We start from the raw sequence: 23,852 nt of genomic DNA, 5'->3' as shown, positions 1-23,852 counted from the left end.
TACATGCTGATTCACAGCCCTGTTATACCTGTCGAATCAGCTATTCATGCAAACATATCACAGTCCTGCCAGGGTCCTGCAGAACTGACCCACTTTTCTTTCTTTCTCTCTCTCTTTCTCTCTCTCTCTTTCTCTCTATCTCTGTCTCTGTGTGTGTGTGTGTGTGTGTGTGTGTGTGTGTGTGTGTGTGTGTGTGTGTGTTTACTCTTTTAGAGCAATGTTGCTTGGACTGGCCAGTAACCCCAACCTGAAAGATATCTCATTGGATCTGAGCAGCTGTGAGGTAAATGCACGCACACACACACTTTAAATAGTTTAACACACATTTTATATTTTTTTATTTCTTCAGTTCTCACATGACTGCAAAGTGGGTAAACCCTGGTGGCCCTTACACTGATGGGTCATGTGTCAGGTCAAAATGGGTCAAAAAGGTCAATCATGCACACAAAATTTTGTGTGTGTGTGTGTGTGTGTGTGTGTGTAGCTGCGTTCTGCTGGATCTCAGATTTTGGAGGGCTGTATAGCTGAGATCCCCAACATCTCCAGCCTGGATATATCAGACAATGGTCAGAACAAACACGCAAGCTGTATTTTACTGTATTTTCTACTAAACCTACAATACACCTGATAAGAAACAGACTGGGAGTCTGTTGAGACATGTTGAGGGCATTTTTGTTGCAGGTTTAGACTCTGATCTGACCACCCTGCTGGTGTGGCTGGCTAAGAATCGTTCTATCAGACACCTGTCGCTGGGCAAGAACTTCAACAACATCAAATCCAAGTGAGATTTAGAGGCGGTGTGTTCAGAGAGTACAGTACCACACACACATACACACACGGAGACTGCTGTTTATGGTGAAGGGTTGGACCAGGAGCCTTTACATTCAGAATATTCTCTCGCACTCTCTCTCTTTCTTTCTCTCTCTCTCTCTCTCTCTCTCTCTCTCTCTCTCTCTCTCTCTCTCTCTCACACACACACATACACACACATCTCCCTTGATCATTTCATTTTGCAGTTCTGGGTATATGAACATGCTCTGTTCCTTCCTTCCCATGTGCAGCTGTTACTCATATATAACTCATATATAACACATCACCATGAGCAGTGAAAACTCAGCTCAGCACATTTTATCATGGGGGCCGTGTGTGTGTGTGTGTGTGTGTGTGTGTGTGTGTGTGTTCATACACAGGAATCTAGGGCTGGTGATGAGCTGTTTGGTTCATATGATCCAGGAGGAAGAATCGGTGAGTGCTTTGAGTGCTTTTCCACCTGAGCTCACCTTCCACTGCAGGACCACTGTTACTTCATCTCAGGAAACGCCGAGCTCCACACTGGTCAAACCATTTTCTAATGTAACCCTAGTGTAATGTGGTTAACTGACTAATTGTGTGTGTGTGTGTGTGTGTGTGTGTGTGTGTGTGTGTGTGTGTGTGTGTGTGTGTGTTTAGCCTCTAAGCTCTCTCTCTCTGGCTGACTCTAAGTTGAAGGCGGATCTGTCCGTGGTCCTGAATGCTGTGGGAGGGAACAGCTCCCTCACCCATCTGGATATTAGTGGCAACAGCATGGGGGACATGGGGGCCAAGATGTTGGCCAAAGCCCTGCAGATCAACACCAAACTCAGGTCACGCACACACACACACACACACACACACACACACACATTCTAGACTGTATAACATAAAACTTGCTGAATGCGCACAAACATGTACATTAAAGAAAACCATGATAGTATAATTCATTATAATGGTTTGGTGTGTGTGTGTGTGTTAGGACTGTACTTTGGGACAGGAACAATGTCAGTGTGCAGGGCCTGCAGGACGTGGCATCTGCTCTGGAGAAGTGAGTCAAGAGTGTGTGTGTGTGCGTGTTTGCGTGCGTGCGTGTGTGTGTGAGAAATAGTGATCAAGGTGTTGTGTGTGGTGCAGAAACTACACCATCCGCTTCATGCCTGTCCCCATCATGGACGCTGCCGTCGCTCTTAAATCCAGCCCAGACAGAACCGAGGATGCCCTCATGAAGGTCAGAGGTCAAGAGGACAAGTGCCTAGTTTCATGCTTGTTGTCAATCAATGTGCAAATGGGCAGGAGCAGTGTGGCATTCTGATTGGGTTTGATCAATAGCCTAACTGTAACTGATGTGTGTGTGTGTGTGTGTTTGCGCGTGCGCGTGTGCATGTGCGTGTGCATGTGTGTGCGTGTGCGCGCGTGTGTGTGTGTGTACATACAGATGGAGCAGTATCTATTAAGGAACCATGAGACGAGAAGATACCTTCAAGAACAGGCCTATAGACTACAGCAGGGAATTGTCACGTCCACTACACAGCAGGTTAGTGTGTCTCAACCACACACATATGATTGTGTGTAAAACTGCATGGTCATCTAAGTGTGTGTGTGTGTGTGTGTGTGTGTAGATGATTGGCAGGCTGTGTGTAAAGGTGCAGGACCATCTGAACTCTCTTCGCTTTAGTGAGCGTGCGAGCGTTCAGGAGGACATGAGAGCAGCAGAACGTCTAGTACAGGACGCCCGGAACTCAAAAAGAGTGAAGTTCTCACACACACACACACACGTGCGATCATACACACACACACACACACACACACACACACACACATGTGATCATACACACACACACACATGCGATCATACATACGCACACACACACACACACACACACACCCACACAAACACACATGTGATCATACACACACACACACACACACACACACATGTGATCATACACACACACACGCATACACATACACACACACACACACACACACACACACACACACATGCGATCATACACATACACACACACACACACACATGCGATCATACACATACACACACACACACACACATGCGATCATACACACACACACACACATGCGATCATACACACACACACACACATGCGATCATACACACACACACACACATGCGATCATACACACACACACACATACACACGCGATCATACACACACACACACACACATGCGATCACACACACACACACACACATGCGATCATACACACACACACACACACACACACACACACACACACATGCGATCATACACACACACATGCGATCATACACACACACACACACACGGGCATATACACATACACACGCATACACATACACACACACAATCACACACACACGGGCATACACATACACACACACACACACACACACACTGGCATACATGTAAACACACACGCAGACACAAATGTCACACTCATTGGGATCAGTAATTTAAACCATTCTTAAACCATCTCACACAGTTACTTACACTTTTCATCTCTTTGTCTCCCGTGTAGCTGTTGGCCAGTATGTACTACCTACGCTCCTCGTTGCAAGGGGGTGGTGTGGAGGGTGGAGCTGGGGGTGGGCCGAGCCCATGGGCGGGGCCTATCCAGGAGAAGCTGCAGATGATGGCAGGGGAGATCAGCACTGTGATAGACCAGCAGCTGCAGGTCAGATGAAACAAACCCCACTGCAGCAGTTCTGTTCAAATGCCTTAGATATACCAAACACAGCTATGTTGGAACACCACCAAAATACCAGATACTGGCATATACAGATACCGTGTGTGTGTGTGTGTGTGTGTGTGTGTGTGTGTGTGTGTGTGTGTGTGTGTGTGTGTGTGTGTGTGTGTGTGTGTAGAGCTTGTTGGTGTCTATGGTAGACACAGCGGAGAGTGTGTGTCCACACGTCCTGCACCGATCCAACCTGAGGCCAGCTCTGATGCGGGCGGGCGAGGGGAGGATGACTGTCCCCCCGGCCTTCATCACCAGCACTCTGCTCCAACAGTCCGCCGTCGACATCATCAATAAGATCAGGTTGGTCGTGTGCACCCATGTGCCCTCTGATTGTCTGCACTGAGGCTGTCCCAGGGGGCACTCCTGTCCCTGAGAAAATAAAAATGTCTGATTGTGGGGGCTGACTGTGTGGCTTATATGGTGGTATTACCCATTAATGTTAGTATAATTATGTGTTTGTGTGTTAGTGAAGTGAAGCTCAGCATGGCCTCCTACCTCTCTGACCGCATCATTGATGAGATTTTAGAGTCCCTCTCTCGCACTCAGCACACACTGGTCAGTATTTATGCACACGCTCGAACACACAAACACACAGATGTGATTTTGGTGTGCATAGTTGTAGCATGTGTGTGCTTTTGCCTCACAGCTGTGTTCACGCTTCTGTGCGTGTGTGTGTATATGTAGGCGGAGCACCTGATTAGGCGTGGTCAACCTCTGGTGCATCATGATTCAGAGGAGATTGAAGTTCTAGACGAGGCACAGCTGCAGACAGAGAACCTACCCCCACCTCCCACTGACCTACTGGTACACACACACACACACACACACACACACACACACACACACACACACACACACACACACACACACATGCACTACTGTAGCCAGAGAACCTAACCCCACCTCACCTGACCTACTGGTACACACACACACACACACACACTACTGTAGCCAGAGAACCTAACCCCACCTCCCACTGACCTACTGGTACGTACACACACACACACACACACACACACACACACACACACACACACTACTGTAGCCAGAGAATCTAACCCGACCTCCCACTAACCTACTGGTACACACAGACACAAAGGTTAAAGGTACATTCAAACCTCCCAAGGAATCATTTAGTTTCTGGTTTTAGGTCAAGAGAAAGTCTTCATTAAAGGGTTGTCATGGAAGGGTTATCGACATGTGTAGAAAGAAACCCAGTGCTGTCTTGTCCTCTTGTCGTTCTTGGTTTCTTCTCTACCTGTGAAGCTGACTCCAACATCCAAGAGGAAGAGTATTCTCTTCAGGATGGTGCGGCCCGTGTCCGTAGCCTTTGGTAGGCTCCTCACCTCACATGAACCTAGATTCAACAGCAGCATGGTGAAACAATAACTACCCCACACTCCTCCCAGTAATCACCTCAGTACCCCACACTCCTCCCAGTAAACACCTCAGTACCTCACACTCCACCCAGTAAACACCTCAGTACCCCACACTCCACCCAGTAAACACCTCAGTACCCCGCACTCCACCCAGTAAACACCTCAGTACCCCGCACTCCTCCCAGTAAACACCTCAGTACCCTACACTCCACCCAGTAAATACCTCAGTACCCCACACTCCACCCAGTAAACACCTCAGTACCCCACACTCCACCCAGTAATCACCTCAGTACCCCGCACTCCACCCAGTAAACACCTCAGTACCCCGCACTCCACCCAGTAAACACCTCAGTACCCCGCACTCCACCCAGTAAACACCTCAGTACCCCGCACTCCTCCCAGTAAACACCTCAGTACCCTACACTCCACCCAGTAAATACCTCAGTACCCCACACTCCACCCAGTAAACACCTCAGTACCCCACACTCCACCCAGTAATCACCTCAGTACCCCGCACTCCACCCAGTAAACACCTCAGTACCCCGCACTCCACCCAGTAAACACCTCAGTACCCCGCACTCCACCCAGTAAACACCTCAGTACCCCACACTCCACCCAGTAAACACCTCAGTACCCCACACTCCACCCAGTGAACTCCCTACCATTTCATGGTTACGATGTGGTCACACTGCTATGATGATCTAGGTAGCTAATAAATTGAACTTATGTGCAGTTGATCTGTTCTGTATGCTCACACCATTGGTGTGTTGGTATGTCAATCAGAGCTGGAGTTTGATTTGGATAAGACATTGGAAAATGTGCCCATCCATATGGAGGACCTGCCCCTTCCTCCGCCCCCAACCCCACTAAAGGAGGAGCTAGAGAGGCAGGAGAGTGTGTGTTTCAGTGACCTTCCACAAACAGAGAGCCCTAAACTTGAGCACATCACTAAACACAGACCCCGCAGGAAGAAGACCAACCGACCAATCAGAGGCCCTGTAAGAGTTACTGCCACACACTCACTCACTCTCACATACACACCCTCCCTCACAATCACACCCTCATTCATTTCCACACACACACCCTCACTCTCACATACAAAAATACACCCTCACTCACAATCACACCCTCGCTCACAATCACACCCTCATTCTCACACAATCAAACCCTTCCTCTCTCTCATACACAATCACATCCTCTCGCACAATCTCACTCTCACACATGCACCCTCACTCATTTTCTCACATATGCAAAACACATGTCTTTTTGTGTCTCTTGATTTGGTCCTGGTTTGGTCCTGGTTTGTAATGCGACACCCGTTTTCTGTGTTCTGTCCTCTAGGCTATGAGGACTGTTCCTGCAGTGCACCCTGAGAAGAATGAACTCATAGGAAAGCTGGATGAAGGAGTAGATGAGTTCTATGCCAAAAAAGTCACCCAGATCACAGCCCAGTGAGACTGCATGACTGCACCACACTGTCTGCCCTCTTCAGCTTCCCCTGAATGTTTACAACCTACACACCTGCTGATTGGCCATTGGGTCTGTTATGAAGACCTCTGCTGATTGGCCATTGGGTCTGTTATGTGCTGGATGAACCTCAAGTGTCAATTGTTTTATGTTTTTCTTTGTGTGGTTCCTGATTTGTCCCGCAGGTGTACATCAGTGCGAGACTCTGTCCAGGCAGGTGAGAGGAGGAGGGAGTCCCGCATGAGTGGCTTCTTCAACCTCATCAAATCACGCTCGTCCACCAAGACTCCGCCCACCAGCCCACACACACCTGTGATTGGCGCAGCAGTGGTTCCAACAGTATCAGTCATTGGTACTACAGCAATAACAGCTACTTCACCCATTCTTGCACCCATCGATGAGTCCACAAAGACTGAGGCCAAGATGCCCTCCTCTGTCCCTGAGCCAATCACAGCCCAGCAACTAGAGAAGGCCGAACCTAGGGAGCCTGTGGATGTGGTAGTGACCTCTGAGCCTAAAGGTCAGGAGGAGAGTAAGCAACATGGTGCCCCGCATGCCGGACGGATCCGGGGGGTTCAGGTGATGGGTAATGACTTCCTGATGCAGCTCCGCGCAAAACAGGAAAAGATGAAAGAGAAGGTAAAGTGTGTGTGTGTGTGTGTGTGTGTGTGTGTGTGTGTGTGTGTGTGTGTGTGTGTGTGTGTGTGTGTGTGCGCGTGCGCGCGCGCGCATGCGTGTATTTGGAGATCATATTTAATGCAAAAATAAATATACCTCTTATTGAAAAGGGAGCTTTTTAAAGTGTTTACTAACAAGTAAACTTTTAATCACAGGCAGCTGAATCCCCACCTAAAGTCAATGCTGAGCCGAGCCCAGGTTTGTGTTGTAATAGCTAAAGCACTTTGAATGAATTTCTCTTTCCCTATTGCATTACTTTCTGACTCTGCTTCAATTCTGCCTTTCACCAGGTGAGGGCACTGCAGAGAACCTAGTGCCAAGAGAAGGCCATCCAGAGCCTGCAACCAAAGCCCCTTTACCCCATGCTCAACCCAAACTTGCCGCACCTGGACATGGACCCTCACCTGCACATGCACCTGGACATGGACCCTCACCTCCACCCGCACCTGCACCTGGACAAGGACCTTCACCTCCACCCATACATGCACCTGGACATGGACCCTCACCTCCACCTGCACATGCACCTGTACCTGGGCCTGTTCTCACACCTGGTCCACCTCCTGCTGACTCCTCACAGAGGTCCCACCCGTGCGGTCCCCCCAGCCCAGACCCCAACAATCTCGAGAACTTCGGCAGTCCCCGGGTCCCTCCCATCTCCCTAACCAGCCCCCCGAGCAGCACCTCCACCTCCATATCCAGTAAGTTCTAAGCAGCTCATACCAGTCCAAACCCAGCATGAACCTGGTGGGAAGACTCTATACAGCTGAAATCTGGGCATCCAGAACTACTGTTGGGCATCCCTACAAAATGGGTTAGACTAGACATTTTTGATTTGTGATGGGTTCTGTACCTAGATGAAGTGGGCATGTTGTTCAATTAATATTATTTACCTGACACAGCTCAGTAAACCTGTTCTGTTTTCTTCAGACATCTCAGGCCCTTCCAGTACTAGCTCCTCCCCTAAGATGCCTGTAGTGGCTCCAGGCCACAATGGGGCACCGTGTGAGACACATTTGAAGGAGCAGTCGCCTTTCATTCACAGCACAGAAGGCAAGGATACACTTCATTTAGCTTATCCTTTTATTTACACTCTCTTGCTTCTTTTTGTTTCTTTTCCCATGTGTCTATACTGCCAGCCAGTTATTACAAGACATTAATGTAATATTAGACATTAAACTATGGTTGAATCAGGTCACAAAGCAAAGCTCTTCTACTTTCTGGTTTTTGGTTGAAGCTGTTTGACTGCTACATCTGTCTTAATGAGCTCGTGTTGGGATAATTTGCTGGAATTCAACCTGGTAAACAATAAAATAGACTGCACAGCAGTGCTGTGATCATTACTGCCTGGTGACTGTGCTGGTTTTGTGTTGCTGTTGTTTTTGTTGTTGACACAGTACCTCTGTTTATTAGAGCTGGTTGAGTCATTGGAGGATGGGGTGTTCGAGTCTGAATCATTTGCATCGCCCATTCCAACAACAGGACCGCGCTGTACCTCCCTTCAGTCCTCAACCAATCCTACTGAAGAGAAGAATGATCGACAGCGCACAATGTCCCTCCCACTTCCTGGTCTGACCAATCATATCTTTCATATAAACTCTCTTGTCCTGAGATGTTTTTCTTCTTCAGTGTGTATATATTTTCTGTTAGCCTTGGATTGTGGTTTTAGTGAATGCTTGTATTTACTGCTACTCATACAGTTATGCTGTTCATGATGGCTTACACATACACAATTTACAATGGAGTTTATTTTTAAAGCAACAGTTTGTCCTTAATTTGTCAGTCTGTGTGTGTGTGTGTGTGTGTGTGTGTGTGTGTGTGTGTGTGTGTGTGTGTGTGTGTGTGTGTGTGTGTGTGTGTTGTAGCTGGACTGCCCACCCCTCCGAGCTCTCCATTAGGGCTGGACCACAGCGCTGCAGCCCCTCACAGCCCTGGCACACATGCAGATCAACACAGCAGCAACAGCAATCCAACACCAGCCCCAACCGAACCAACACCAGCCCCAACCGAACCAACACCTGCCCCAGCTCCTGCCCAAACCAAGCCAACGTCAGCCATCATTGAGCTGCCCAGCCCAAATGAAATAGATGAACAACCAGTGAACTAAGTAGGAAGACAATTTAGAGGAATCATCAAACCAGCCAGATGTCTCCCTGGTGTCTCCCTGATCTCTCTCTGATGTACTGCTGCTAATCAGATTTAGATCTGTGGATGTGAACCCACAATAGCACAATCATGAAAAGAACAAACACCTTGGGAAAAATGTAATCTGCTTTCAGGGTCAGATGTTGTCTAACTGTCATGAGTGTAATCATGCAATGTTATGGACATTATGACACATTGATGTTATATGTTTTTATGCTTTTATGCTTTTATTAATGCCTTTTCAAGAGTTACAGCACCTGTTAAAAATTTGGACACATCTGACTGAATGTAAGATGATGTCTTAAATATTTTAATATAATGGTTTATACTTAAATAGGTAAATAGTTTTCAGTCAGAATTTTAGTCTGAATGAAATGTGAGAATTTCTTCAAGACTGATAGAGAAGCTTATGGTCTGGTGTTGTAGGGGGTGTATTATTCTGTGGATACTTTCATTATTATTCTATGGCATCTGCTAGCAAGGAGTGTCTCCTTCACTCTGTGTTTCACAAACACTGCAGGAAACACTCACTGCTGGCCATGTGAATCAACCAGTGTTGAATTAAGAATGCTTCACTCACCCCGTTGCTATAGCAGCATGTGTTCTATGTTGGGGTGAATTGTCTGCTTGGGAGGGGTCAAACAGAATTCTGGCGTCATCTGGTTTTAATGAACACAAAAGTTGAACAAAAATGTTCACTACTTTGGTTTGTTTTGACCAAGTATTTGCCAAACTATGTCAAATCATTGCCAGTTGATCTAAATTAAACTGTGCACTTCATTGATGCTACGTTTTCAAGACAACAAATAAGAAACTGTAGTCGCAGACTGAAATGACTGATAATGCAGTGTGCCTGTCCTGTGAGACAGACACGTGACCTCTAACATATCAAATTACTTAGTCGAGTTAGGTGTTCATATCAAATATATATATATATATATATATATATATATATATATATATATATATATATATTCATGTCATTTAGATGATTTTTTACTTGTTCATTAATGCTATAGTATAAATGCTGAGATTATTTTATTTCTTTTGGTGTGGGGCTAGCTTCTCTTACTAGTTTGTTTTTAAGTCATTTTTACTATATGAAAATAATATATGTTATGGTATAATAGAAGTAAAACCTATTGACATACAATTATGTAATCAAACGATTATGTCTTATTGAATATAAAGTATTTTACACCGATTTATGGTTTCTCCGTTTCTATATTCATATGAACTGGAACATACACATTTTACTCTGTAAACGTATCTTCTGTACCAGGTTTATAATAAAAACTGTCTGCGTGCATATCGTATGTCTTTTGTGTTGACTGTACGCGCCACTCCACCGCGTTCCTATTAGCACGGTGCAGTCTCCAACTTAGTACAGCCGCTCTTATCACCACAGATTACGTGCTCATTACGTGGGTGAGATAATTGAGAGGTAATCACTCATTCCCTCAGAGCGCGGAGGCGGGATTAGTTAGAAATAGGGAGCAGAGGACTCGATTCGAGGACGATTACCCGACTCACCTGTTGCATCTACCTGACACGCGCTCGTTCACCCTCAGTTTCAGCACCATGGAGAGCACTTCTAGCATGCTGGACGCTGCTACATTTCTTCGGATCTGGAGACTGTTTGATCCTGACGGTAAGCAAGCTTTGTAAGCTCTGCATGCTTTTCGTTCGTTCTTTGTGCTTGTAAATAGCTAAAAACGTTCTTCTACTTTCGCAGATAAGGGATATATCGAGGGAAAGAAGCTGGATGACTTTTTCCGTCATATTATGAAGAAAGTGGGGACGGCTGTAAGCCATCTGGTCATAATTTCCCAATTGCCTTGTCCATGCAGTTACTTAATATAGAGTTTGCTTCTTGCAGTTGATTTTAAACAAGATTAATTTGACGTTGTGGGATAGATGAGTCTTTTATTTGCTTCAAAAAATGTCGACAAATTTGACTATTTACACACGGCACCTACAGCCTGGATGTTTTTGACCGTTATCGTCTTTGTCGTATCATAAAGCAATTTGTCTGTCGACAGTGGGCTGCTGTTTAAACAGAATGAATTAAACCGTAATTAAAACAGAATTACCTTTAGTATATAAACAATTTAAATTAGCTTAAACTATTCGTTATGCAAATTTCTGGAAAGCCCCGTTTAAGTCATTTTAATTTTGAAAGGACAAGACTACGGATGAGAGAGTTCGGCAGCTTAGAAACACCAGCGCGGACGGACGCATGTGCATCACAGAGGTAGAAAAAACACCGAAATGTGTTTCGGGCACAAACATGTGAACTCGATGATTAACTCTCTCACTTTCTCTCTGTCTCTCTCTCTCTCTGTCTCTCTCTCTCTCTCTCTCTCTCTCTCTCTCTCACACACACACACACACACACACACAGCTAGCCACGATCATCCTACCAGAGGAAGAGAACTTTTTGCTGGTGTTCCGCAGGGAGACGCCGCTGGACAACAGCGTGGAGTTCATGAGGGTCAGCTCACATACAAACCCATAAAGTTCTGCTCTTTCACAGAGCCAAGACCTTAGCCGATCCATTAGACCCTGCATGGTTAAATCTGGGCTAATGAGCCGTTGTTGTGACCTGGTCTGTGTGCAGATCTGGAGACGTTATGATGCAGACAGCAGTGGGTTCATATCAGCTGTGGAACTGAAGGTTGGTCAAAACGCTTGGACACATTTTCTGAGAATCTCCAGAAATTCTCTCCTTTTGTCCCATTGCTGCTCCCATCACACCTGAAGCACAAACAGTCCTGTGAGACCCTTTAGATCCAGGTGCAGACGCATCTGGGGTCAGACGGGGTCAGTGGTGCTCCAGTGGTGAATGTGGTGTGCTGTGAGGTTGCAATGTTGTGCTTGTCTCCCTCATCAGAGTTTCCTGCATGACCTCTTTGAGCAGCACAACAAGCTCATCACACCGGACAAGCTGCAGCAATACACCGACACCATGGTAACAGAACGCCCCAGACTCCGCTCACTTATTGGTCAATGACTACTGTGCTGATGAAGGACATGGACAAACCCTGACAGACTCTTCTGTTACAGATGAAAATGTTTGACAAAAATCAATACGGTCGACTGGACCTGAACGACCTGGCCAGGTGCGAGTATTTACTGGCCTGTTTATTATAGGATGGATTCTGTGGAGTTTAATTACAGGATGTTTAAATGTTTCTGTTTGTGGTTGTGTGTGCTAATGAGTTTGAGTGAAACTGCTGGTTTCTTATTCTTTGCCTCCAGGATTTTGTGCTTACAGGAAAACTTCCTGCTGAAGTTTGAAATGGATGTGAGTAGTTTGTCATCAATTAAACTCACAAATTAAAAGCTATTTAAACAGTAAATATGTGAATTGAGAATGATGTATTTGTACTGTGGATTACTGATCTACATTTTATATTTATAATCAACATGTCATAAATAACCTAGAATTAACAATTCCACAAAGTTTCTGCATTATCACTTAAACTGTGTGATCTTTCATTTGCTGTTTTGTGCACAAACATGAACTCCATGATTAATGCATTTTCTCTCTGTGTCTGTCTCTCTCTCTCCACTCTCCCCATGTCTGTCTGTCTGTCTCTGCTCTCCTGCTATCTCTCTGTCTGTCTCTCTCTCTGCACTTCCTCTATGTGTCTCTCCCTGTGCTCTCCCTATGTCTGTCTGTCTGTCTGTCTCTGCTCTCCTGCTATCTCTGTCTGTCTCGCTCTGCACTCCCTCATATGTATGTCTCTCTCTTTGCACTCCCTATGTCTGTCTGTCTGTGTCTGCTCTCCTGCTATCTCTCTGTCTGTCTCTCTCTCTGTACTCCCTCATGTGTCTCTCTCTCTGCACTCCCTATGTCTGTTTGTCTCTGCTCTCTTGCTGTCTGTCTGTCTGTCTGTCTGTCTGTTTCTGCTCTCCCTCTGTCCATCTCTCTCATTAATCAGGCCTGCAGTCAGAAGGACAGGAAAAAAGATTTTGAGAAAATATTTGCTCACTATGACGTGGTAAGAGTATGATCAACTCTTTCAGAACCAGTCCAGCATAGATCCCGTCATCTAACTCTTGGTGTGTGTGTGTGTGTGTGTGTGTGTGTGTGTGTGTGTGTGTGTGTGTGTGTGTGTCTGTCTGTGTGTGTGTGTCTGTCTGTGTGTGTGTGTCTGTGTGTGTGTGTGTGTGTGTGTGTGTGTGTGTGTGTGTGTGTGTGTGTGTGTGTGTGTGTGTGTGTGTTCATTCATACACTATTAGAGCAAGACTGGTGCCCTGGAAGGACCTGAAGTGGATGGCTTTGTTAAGGACATGATGGAGTTGGTTAAGGTGATGGATGTCACTGTGCTTTTTCACCTCCTGCCCCTTGTTCTTCAGCCCAGCATTAGCCCCAGCATTAGTCCCTCCATTAGCCCCAGCATTAGTCCCTCCATTAGCCCCAGCATTAGTCCCTCCATTAGCATTAGTCCCTCCATTAGCGTTAGTCCCTCCATTAGTGTTAGTCCCTCCATTAGCCCCAGCGTTAGTCCCTCCATTAGCGTTAGTCCCTCCATTAGCCCCAGCGTTAGCCCCAGTGTTAGTCCCTCCATTAGTTCCAGTGGTAGTCCCTCCTTTAGCCACAGTGTTAGTCCCTCCATTAGCGTTAGTACCTTCATTAGCCCCAACGTTAGTCCCTCCATTAGCCCCAGCCTTAGTCCCTCCATTAGCTCCAGAATTAGCCCCAGCGTTAGTCTCTCTATTAGTCCCAATTTTAACCCCTCCATTAGCGTTAGTCCCTACATTAGCCCCAGCGTTAGTCCCTCCATTAGTTCCAGCATTAGTCCCTCCATTAGTTCCAGCATTAGTCCCTCCATTAATGTTAGTCCCTACATTAGCCCCAGCGTTAGTCCCTCCATTAGTTCCAGCATTAGTCCCTCCATTAGTTCCAGCATTAGTCCCTCCATTAATGTTAGTCCCTCCATTAGTTCCAGCATTAGTCCCTCCATTAGTTCCAGCATTAGTCCCTCCATTAATGTTAGTCCCTCCATTAGCCCCAGCATTAGTCCCTCCATTAGCTCTAGCATTAGTCCCTCCATTAGCTCCAGAATTAGCCCCAGCGTTAGTCTCTCTATTAGTCCCAATTTTAACCCCTCCATTAGCATTGTCCCTCCATTAACCCCAGCATTAGCCCCAGCATTAGTCCCTCCATTAGCGTTAGTCCCTTCATTAGCCCCAGTGTTAGTCCCTCCATTAGCCCCAGTGTTAGACCCTCCATTAGCCCCAGTGTTAGACCCTCCATTAGCCCCAGTGTTAGACCCTCCATTAGCCCCAGTGTTAGTCCCTCTATTAGCTCTAGCATTAGTCCCTCCATTAGCCCCAGCATTAGTCCCTCCATTAGCCCCAGCGTTAGTCCCTCCGTTAGCCACTGCGTGTCCTCTCTCTCGTTCTAACTGCTGTTCTGTTTTCTCCAGCCCAGCCTGAGTGGTCCGGACCTGGACAGGTTCAGAAAGGCTCTGCTTAGTCACTGCGATGTGAATGGTGATGGAAAGATCCAGAAGAACGAGCTAGCCTTGTGTCTGGGGCTGAAGCTGTCTCCCTGAAGTGCCCACAGTATGCGCAGCTGGCTAAGCGCTACTGCTAAAACGCTCCATGCAGCATTTACAGTAATACAACACCATCAGAGCCCTGCGGAGGAAAGACAGGCAACGTAGATATGATTCATGGTGGATTTGATTGAATACGTATTTTACATTGACATTAAAGACATTCTGTAACATTGCTGTACATTGTTGTTGTTGTTGTTTTGAAAGTAAACACTGCTGTATTGAGCATCCTCGTCTGCATGCTCATTTAAACTCTCACCATTTCTGCATCATGCTTGTAGCTTGGGCATGTTCTCTCTCTTTATTTACTGTGTTTCTCAATGTTCTTGGTGCTTCATAGCTGGAATTAGATAAATAATTTTTACTGTCATACTAAAAGGAGGAGTGTTTGAGGAGTGCTTCTTCCTTGGACTTTCAGACAGTGAAGCAGGTTGTGAAAGGCTAGACAACAAAGCTTCGCCCTGACTCCCTGATCCCCCACCTGGTGTAGGCACCTGAGCCCTGACCCCCTGACCCCTCCTTCCTCCTGTAGGAGCATGCCCATTCACCTCCTGACCCTCGGACCCCTCCACCCTCCTGTAGGTTTATGCTCCCTGGTCGTGCTTTCTCTACAGTTAATCCTGAAACAGACATGAATAAATGTTCACACATATGTTTGTTTACACGTACATTAGGTCTCTTCTTGTGCTCTTCTTCTGAGACTTCAACCAAACTATTTAGAGAGTGAACACTGTTGAGTGAAGGAGCCACTCACTCCCCTTGTGATCAGACTTTGTAGCATGAGCCCCAGACCTCTGTAATTGTACCCTGTAGTGGCTTTTTAGAGCCCTTCAGGAAGTGTTTGTGGCCACCACTGAGCACTGATCACCGTGTCAGAGAGGAAATGAGCTTGCAGTACACGCCTGGTCTAAATCCACACAGACAGCATCAGTGGGTCTGCCATCACAACCTGCAAGGGTCTGTTTTAACACCTAAGCATTTTGGAGTGTGTGCGTGTGTGTATGTGTGTGCGTGTGATTCCTAATGCCTCAAACGTGTGTATGTAGGTGTCTGTGTGCGTGTTATATGTCTGTGATCATATTTGTTCGTTTTTGAGTGCGTGAGTGTGTTGTTGTATGTGTATGAGTGTGTGTTTATTTTTCAGTGTGTGTAACTTATTGTAAGTTTGTGATAATGCTTTGTTTATTTTTGACTGTGTGCATGTATTATTGTATGTTTGTAACCATGTGTTTATTTTTGAGTGTGTGTGTGTGTGTGTGTGTGTGTGTGTGTGTGTGTGTGTGTGTGTGTGTGTGTGTGTGTGTGTGTGTGTGTGTGTGTGTGTGTGTGTGTGAATTCCTTTACACAGATGTCTGGCCCCCTGCTCTCCAGTGTGTGTTTGACACAGTAATCTGTGGCTGCTGCAGTAATGATGGGCTTCATGCCTGTCATTAGCCTGTGCAGCCGGTGCCTGTGTGTTTACATTGCCACTCACATGGCCTGTTCTGGCCAATTCTCCCCTCTCCACACCAAGAAACACAACGTCCAAACATCAAGCAGCTCATAATTACCCTCACACCTGCGTCCAACGCAGCGTTTTGGGCCACTTAGCCCAGGCACTAAGTTCAACCATAATGTGTTTCAGAATGATGCCTGGGACAGATAGGGTTCTAGAACTGAATCGATCAAGTCTGATTGGTTGCCATTTGAGCTGTGTTTTTCTGCCCTTCTGTCTTTTCCCTTTTTACTTTTTCTCCCCCTCTTTTCTCTCTTCCTCTTTTCTCTCCTCCCCTGTATGGTCCACCTAATCCCAATTATTTTTATCACTATTGTACTGTATTATACATAATTGTTTTCATTTGATCCTTACATAAAAACAAAGTTGTCCTCCAAAGATGAGGGGGGTGGAGGTGGGCCAAAAAAAAGCCTGATTGGTTGCACACATGTGCAACCAGAGACACAGCCAATGAGGAGGCCACTGCCACGGAGTAGTTTTTCCTTGCTGATTTCACTTCACTGTTGTAATTCTGCAATGTTGTTTTATAAATATCAAAATGTACTTGCAATTTTGACCGTCACCAACGTCTCTCAGCCTTCCTAAATTTTACAATATATGGAGTGTTTCTCCAGGGCATCTTAATTCTACCAGAGATCATTTTAGTTACATTTGGTGTCAGCATCAGTACAGTTCCTAACTCTGTGTGTGAATGTTTCAACCATGTCTCTGAAGGCCAGGGCACTGTCAACACTGAGATAACGCTTTGTTATTGTGCGCTTTTCACTGAAATGAAATGAAATGAAATGTGCCATATTTTGTCAATTGTGAATTTGCACCCCAATCGAAATTTGTCCTCCGCATTTACCCATCTGTGCAATTAGAACACACACACAAACACACACTAGTGACTACTAGGGAGCTGTGGTGCACACATGCCCAGAGCATGTGTGTTCTAATAGATAATGACATTAAGAAATACACCAAAATGATCAGAGATTGCATCAGTAATTTCAGTATTATTAACCTCTATGCTTGTAGAAATGATCAAATTTAAGAGTTATGCATCCTCATGAATTCTGAAATGATTGGATTTGTGGATATATCCATGTGAACATTAAAATCCCCAGCAATTAAATGAATTAAATTAATGATGTAATTACAGTGTCATGGCACTGGATAAGTATTCTAAAAATCTTCTAAACAGATTAATGGTGCTAATACAAGAGCACTGAGATTTAACGATGCAGGGTGGAAACTTTCAGCATCAAAACAGCATCAAAAATATCTGTTGCAGATATTTAACCTATCGTGTTATTTCACTGTGCAGTGTCACGGCACTTGACATAGTTGTGTCAACTTGACATGGCAAGTTTTATGCAATAGCAATAGCAATAGCAACTTTTATGACTTGTTGGAATAAATTTTTATTGGAACACTTCTTGGAATTAATATGTAGGTGGGTGCCATACTGCAGTTACAATGTAATACACAATGTGTGTGTGTGTGTGTGTGTGTGTGTGTGTGTGTGTGTGTGTGTGTGTGTGTGTGTGTGTGTGTGTGTGTGCGTGCGTGCTTTTAGCTAATTATTCCAGTGCTTGAAAGAATAAGCTGTCATATGTAAAATCAAATGTACTGTTACTGTGACCCATATGAACCACAGTGCAAAGGTGGAAAGAGTACTGAAAAATTGTAATTGAGTAAAAGTATCATTACTTTGCCTAAAATCTACTCAGAGTAAAAGTAAAATTACCCATCTCAAAATTTACTCGAGTAAAATTACAAAATTACTTCATTTAAAATGTAATTTGAGTAAAAGTTACTTAGTTACTTTCAGTTATTTAATGCATGGATGAATCATTAACCAAATTCAACACAAGTTGTTTTAATCGATTTCAAAGTGTATTTAAGTGCACATCCACGCTTGCAAAAAGGTCAGCTGGGCTCAGGAACATACTTCCTCACAGCACAAGGACAGTCATAACCTGTACCATAAAGTGCAAACAATGTTCAGTCCTATTGTCCAGTGCACAACACTATGATAAGAATAAAGAAATTTAAAGTACAAATTATTCAAAAAACAAAATGCACACAAAATTAAGTGCCCACAAGATGCCACAAATCAAACTAAAATGCAACAGGATTCCATTACTCACAATAAAATGCCCACAGGTTTAAAAAACTTTAAAAATGCTCATAGGATCCCACTATTTAAAATAAGTGCTCACAGGATCCAACTATTCAAAATACAGTGCCCACCGGATCTCACTATTCACAATAAAATGCCCACAGGTTGCCACAACTCAAAATAAAATATAAAATGACCACAGCATCCCACATCTCAAAATAAAACAAAATGCGCACAGGATTCCACTATTTAAAACGTTCACAGGATCCAACTATTCAAAATACAGTGCCCACAGGATTCCACTTTTCACAATAAAATGTCCACAGGATCCCACAGAACCTGATAGATAGAAGATTTAAAGATAGAACAATCTCATCCTTTTGGAAAAAAGGTGCACCAGATTACAACCTGATTATGAGACAATGGAAAGGGCGCACGCAAGGCAAGGCCACGCAATTGGCCTTCAGTTCTGGGACTCGAAGTTAAAATTTCTGCCCGCATTTAATTTTTCACCATCAATATTTTTTTACTCAGTAATTTGAGGCCGTTCAAATGTAGTGAAGTAAAACTACTTGGGTCAAAATGTACTCAAGTAAAAGTAAAAATTACATATTTCAAAAACTACTCAGAAAATTACAAATTACTCATAAAAAGTACTCAATTACAGTAATGTGAGTAAATGTAATTAGTTACTTTCCACCCCTGCCACAGTGTTAGGCCTACAACAGTGCTGGGGAAGTAACCCCTGAGCTGTCAACTGATGAACAGCAGGTGGCAGTAAAGAACAAACTGCATATGAGTTTCTCAAGAGTTCCACCCCTGAGTTCATGAGAACCTGCCTCCCCAAGGGGTTTGGCATGCCCTGTCGTTATACTAATGATTTAGTCCTCTGAGCGAGACTGTTTGAAGAAAGCAGAGTCAGGTGTGTTTGAATAATGTTGGATCAAAATCACACATGCGGCTAAATCTATGAGAGCTTTCTTTAGTTGTTTCATTAATGATTCTAAACCACATGAAACAGTCTTGTGAAAGTCTGAAGGCAGTCTTGATGTAGTTTCCTGGTGTGTAGAGGGGGAGTGCACTCCCAGAGAACGTTTGCCCATGATGGATCTTAGCCAGGGTGGAACACGTTTTTGTAGAGACTACTGCTTCATATCCAAACTCTGAGCACTGTGGCTGACAATGCAGTCATGAGGAAGATCTGAGCACTGCAGACGTCTAGAGAAGGAGGTTGTGGGGGTGCCGTGGGGGTAGATGCGACTCCACAACAATATACACACTGAAGAGACCAGGGTTCTCCCCGAAAAGATCAGGCTTGACTCCAAGAGTAGATTTCACCCATGATTTTTTTATTAGTGCAGCACACACGTGAACATAGTCCCTCAGATCAAATAAAACATCAGTAAAACTGTGCAATAAAAGTTTGGCGGTATGTCGGGGCACACTCGCTACCCCCGGGAAGTTCTCTTGATAGATCCTTTGCACAGCTTTTAAACTAGTAGCCCTGCCCCCAAACTTGTTAGGCTCTACCAACTCCATTGGAGCAGGACTACATACGTCGCCTGTTGAAACATATACAATATACACAAACATGATTGTACGCTATTCTTTACTATACATCACATTTCAGCAAGATTATAACTTCCTGTCTTTTCCTGTCCTCCTCCTACAGGTTCAGTAGGACCTGTCTCCCCCCCTTCTGCCGACGACCGTGGGCTTTACCGGCCAGCACCAGGGACGCCCTAGAAGACGGCCCTCCTCCCCTGAGTACACAGAACATTCAGTGAGTTATTCCTTCTACACAAACATATACATACTCAAACACGCAGTCCAGGTGATGGGTCAGGTCTCTGACCCCATCACAGAGGTCAAGGGGTCAATTCCCAGGGAGAACACTGATAAATATGTAAGTCAATCTGGATGATGGTCTCCTGTGTATTACCTTAGTAACATGACCTGGAGTGTGATGTCATGGTGCAGGGCTGGATGAGGAGAACTGAGGAGTTTGGCGCCCCCGTCTGGCCACTGTCACCTCTAACACCCTGATCAGTGAAGAGTGGAGGAAAACTGTTGTTCCAATGATAGCCCCTCTTCCTAGGTGGTACATACATGGTTGTATCTGTAGTTATTTTATGCATTGGGCGTTAAATATTTTATTCACCAACAGTATATCTGTGTGTGTGGTCACAATAAAAACAATACACAATACAAACTGCATGTTGCTGTTATCATTTCTGTGACAAAAGAGCTTTTCTATGTAATGCCACCTTGTACTATCCTGCTGCTATCCATCTCTGTCTGTCATATTCTTTATGCGTCTGCTATGTTCTGCATTTTTGCATATCCACACTTTTATATTTAGGAATCGTCATTGTTGTTTTCCATTTGAATGCATGCATGTGAATGTTTACACTACAATGTTTGCCTGCCCATGTGATTGTGCGTTTGCATGCAAGATTTAGCATTGTATGTTCATGTGATTGCTGATTCTGCTGGGTATTGCAACCTACTGTCTATGCAAAAACACTTGACCAAAAGAACCTGGTTCTATTTAGCCTAGATAAAATCCATTCCAATCAGATGCCGCTATTCCAGCAGATGCTCCCTCCCCCTCCATCCATTTATACATTTACATTTGCATGACTTGTCAAAATTTTGGACACTTTTTGGACATTTAAAATCAGAGATGATCCCAAACCAATGAAATTACACATTATGTTCTAATAAACAAATATCCACTAACTTAAATCTTAGATTCTTTGAAGTCACTATATATTTAGATGACAGCTGTGCACACTCTTGGTGTTCTGTTAACCAGCTTCATGAAGCAGCACCTATGATGCTTCTCCATCAATCCTGAAGACATTCACACATGCAGAGACCTTGTAGAGTGAGGAACTAAAACTCTGGAATAAAACTGCTGAGTGTGCATTTAAAATTATGTGTGTGTATTTGTGACGATACGGTAAAGTAACAGACATGACTGGAACAATACAAACAAATTTAAGCATAATCCTTTCAATTAAAATGGCATTTTTACTTTTAAGAACATGCATTTACTCAGGTGTGTCCAAACCTTTGACTGGTAGTGTACATTTTGGGGCATTTACCAGATGCTCTTATCCAGAGCAACTTACAAACTACTTTGCCATCTGTTCACATCTCCGCCCTCCTCCCAATGCTTGGACTTCACTGACACTTCACAGACACACCTGCTGATTTTGAATCAGCAGAACTTTAAATCGACTACTCTTAACAGGGCAGAGGCATCTGATCTGTTCACTGATCTGTTCACAGATCTGGCCATTATGCTGTTCATTAACCTGTTCACTGATCTGATCACTGAACTGTTCACTGATTTGTTCACTGTTCTGTTCATTGATCTGGTGACTGTCCTGGTCACTGACCTGTTCAGTGATATATTCTCTGATCTAGCCACAGACCATTTCACTAATCTGTTCACTGACCTATTCACTGATCAGCTCACTGTGTTGTTCACTGATCTGGTCACTGAACTGTTCACTGGTTTGTTCCCTGTTCTGTTCACTGATCAGTTCATTGTGTTGTTCACTGATCTCTTCACCGATTTGTTCCAAACCAGCCCAGGGTTACTACACATCCACCTCTCATCCCCATGAACGCCAATTACCCACAACCCTCAATCACTACCTCCACCCCTAGAATTCAAAATGACTATTAAAAGTATATGGGGGGAAATTTACACTTTGTTTTCAAGTCCTTAATACAACGTCGTTTGCCACCACTTTCAATGAGCACTAGATGGCGCTGTTTAGTAAGTTTATACAGCACCATCCACGTTTTTATTTTCCCCTACATGTATTAGCACTTAAATTCAGATTTTAAACACGCTTGTCTTTTTATGCGAGTTTACACCTGAGAAAGACATGCATAATTTTATTACCAACCAAAGGACTAAAGGTTTAGACGTCTTTTATTTCAGCATTACTGTGATATCATATTTAGATCGAGATGCTCGTCATGTCATTCAGTTACACTTCAGTCTTTGAACTCCCCAGGTTCATCATTGTGTTTATGCGCATCCGTCTGCTCGTGTTATTACAGTTGTCAGTTCAGGTTGGAAAACGGGCTTGTGCTGCGGGGAGGAAGGCGTGGCTTTAGCGTCTCACGCGGTGGGCATCGGTAGCTGGTGAGACCTCCGCTGCTTAAAGTTGTTAGAACTCAGTGATACGTTAAATGTATCCTACCGTTATTTGCGTTCAAGTTAAAGCGGGTATTTTGCCATGTTTGGTGTTTGCGATTTGTATTAAACGTTGAGTGGGTTTTTCAGATGGTTCGTCCAAGCGGAAGATGGATATATTTTCGCTGTGGCCACTGTTCCTGAAGCTCTGAGCCGATCACCATTCGGGAGCGTTACCGCATACACCCATACTGACGGGGCACCGCAGCTGGTCCAGGTCTTTCCTCACAAGGTGGTGATTTCACAGAATACGCTGATGTCTTCCGTTTGAACGGTTGAAAACTATTGTGAGCAGGTGAAATTGCAGATTAACAAACCTATCGATTGACAATGGAAGCGTCCATGGAGCGAGAATGCAGCGCGCTGGGAGGACTTTTTCAAACAGTAATTACCGACATGAAGGTAACACCCTTTTATCATACAACACTCTTCCACAAATGACTCCGCTCCCTTTACTTCCCCCTGTAGTGTTGGTGGTGATGTGAGCGGGTTAGTTTGAGCAGGCTGTGATATTTCCTAGCCGAGGGCCCGCGCTGAGGGTTGCTTGGCAGCGATAGCATTGGGAGGTGATTTTTATGCGTTTGCAGCGGCCTGTGTGTGTGTGTGTGTGTGTGTGTGTGTGTGTGTGTGTGTGTGTGTGTGTGTGTGTGTGTGTGTGTGTGTGTGTGTGAAATGCGTTCCGGAGACAGGGTTAAAGGAGAATCTAACATTGTCAAAAGGTTACATCTTTTGTATAGTTATTTGTTACATTTATCATATAAAAGTTTGGCATTTAACGTCACAACGTGAATTGGAGTTGTTACACTACGTGGGATTAGCAGCCGTTGTGAATGATCTGGTCAATGACGGCGGGATAGAGGGGAAGGCCCCAGTATCGGACCGTTAACAGTGACTCGTTGACGGGCTAAAGAAAGCTTCCCTGCGCGTGCGGCTCTTCACCTGCCTCGAGCCGTGGAATGCGGGAGGAGGCTCGTGACCTCAGAGGGCGCTGCGGGTTACGTACCGTCTGCGCACCACCTCGTTCCTCACCGCTCCTGTTACAGCGATAATAAATACTGTTATCATAAAAACACTCGACAGATTATGAGGTCGGACCGAACTATTGTATAATTCGCTAATATTTTAACTGTAACTACAGTGTGGTTGTCTCAGAAATGAGAGGGTGTTGTATGTATGTATGTGAGTTGTCCCTTAATTTTTGAAGATAACTATAACGTCGTACGTGTGTGTGTGTGTGTGTGTG

The 23,852-nt window shown here is 44.7% G+C and overlaps 3 protein-coding genes across 8 annotated transcripts in view; all 3 read left to right on the top strand.

The window, feature by feature from the left end:
• The window catches only part of carmil1 (capping protein regulator and myosin 1 linker 1), a 39,233-nt gene extending 28,706 nt beyond the window's left edge, over nucleotides 1-10,527 (top strand). Inside the window, exons 17-38 of the mRNA XM_077006215.1 lie at nucleotides 214-283; nucleotides 485-566; nucleotides 682-781; nucleotides 1,191-1,245; nucleotides 1,450-1,622; nucleotides 1,772-1,840; nucleotides 1,927-2,020; nucleotides 2,228-2,326; nucleotides 2,412-2,540; nucleotides 3,331-3,486; nucleotides 3,677-3,852; nucleotides 4,020-4,107; nucleotides 4,237-4,356; nucleotides 4,819-4,885; nucleotides 5,715-5,929; nucleotides 6,273-6,382; nucleotides 6,584-7,037; nucleotides 7,232-7,274; nucleotides 7,367-7,774; nucleotides 8,004-8,126; nucleotides 8,487-8,642; nucleotides 8,939-10,527. Of these exons, the coding sequence (XP_076862330.1) occupies nucleotides 214-283; nucleotides 485-566; nucleotides 682-781; nucleotides 1,191-1,245; nucleotides 1,450-1,622; nucleotides 1,772-1,840; nucleotides 1,927-2,020; nucleotides 2,228-2,326; nucleotides 2,412-2,540; nucleotides 3,331-3,486; nucleotides 3,677-3,852; nucleotides 4,020-4,107; nucleotides 4,237-4,356; nucleotides 4,819-4,885; nucleotides 5,715-5,929; nucleotides 6,273-6,382; nucleotides 6,584-7,037; nucleotides 7,232-7,274; nucleotides 7,367-7,774; nucleotides 8,004-8,126; nucleotides 8,487-8,642; nucleotides 8,939-9,180 (3,229 nt within the window). The 3' untranslated portion in view covers nucleotides 9,181-10,527. The remainder of the gene's footprint in view (nucleotides 1-213; nucleotides 284-484; nucleotides 567-681; nucleotides 782-1,190; nucleotides 1,246-1,449; nucleotides 1,623-1,771; nucleotides 1,841-1,926; nucleotides 2,021-2,227; nucleotides 2,327-2,411; nucleotides 2,541-3,330; nucleotides 3,487-3,676; nucleotides 3,853-4,019; nucleotides 4,108-4,236; nucleotides 4,357-4,818; nucleotides 4,886-5,714; nucleotides 5,930-6,272; nucleotides 6,383-6,583; nucleotides 7,038-7,231; nucleotides 7,275-7,366; nucleotides 7,775-8,003; nucleotides 8,127-8,486; nucleotides 8,643-8,938) is intronic.
• A 90-nt stretch (nucleotides 10,528-10,617) lies between these two features.
• On the top strand, nucleotides 10,618-15,140 carry LOC143513862 (secretagogin-like). Its single transcript, XM_077004560.1, has 11 exons — nucleotides 10,618-10,869; nucleotides 10,954-11,024; nucleotides 11,401-11,472; nucleotides 11,623-11,712; nucleotides 11,839-11,895; nucleotides 12,112-12,189; nucleotides 12,285-12,340; nucleotides 12,480-12,525; nucleotides 13,166-13,225; nucleotides 13,467-13,535; nucleotides 14,657-15,140. Exons 1-11 carry the CDS (start codon nucleotides 10,800-10,802, stop codon nucleotides 14,783-14,785), a joined length of 798 nt encoding a protein of 265 aa, XP_076860675.1. The 5' UTR covers nucleotides 10,618-10,799; the 3' UTR covers nucleotides 14,786-15,140.
• A 7,178-nt stretch (nucleotides 15,141-22,318) lies between these two features.
• The window catches only part of LOC143514698 (protein MTSS 1-like), a 28,107-nt gene continuing 26,573 nt past the window's right edge, over nucleotides 22,319-23,852 (top strand). For 3 of the 6 annotated variants that reach the window (XM_077006210.1, XM_077006211.1, XM_077006212.1), the window contains exon 1: nucleotides 22,321-23,011. In XM_077006210.1, the coding sequence (XP_076862325.1) occupies nucleotides 22,940-23,011 (72 nt within the window). In that variant the 5' untranslated portion in view covers nucleotides 22,321-22,939. Of the gene's footprint in view, nucleotides 23,012-23,852 lie in introns of all 6 variants that reach the window. The other 3 variants (XM_077006209.1, XM_077006208.1, XM_077006214.1) reach the window with 3 other exon arrangements.

Source organism: Brachyhypopomus gauderio, chromosome 5, assembly GCF_052324685.1.
Source record: "Brachyhypopomus gauderio isolate BG-103 chromosome 5, BGAUD_0.2, whole genome shotgun sequence".
In the NCBI taxonomy this organism is placed as follows: Eukaryota; Metazoa; Chordata; class Actinopteri; order Gymnotiformes; family Hypopomidae; genus Brachyhypopomus; species Brachyhypopomus gauderio.
Note: the sequence above shows the minus strand (reverse complement) of the source record. Positions and strands in the feature narration are given on the sequence as shown.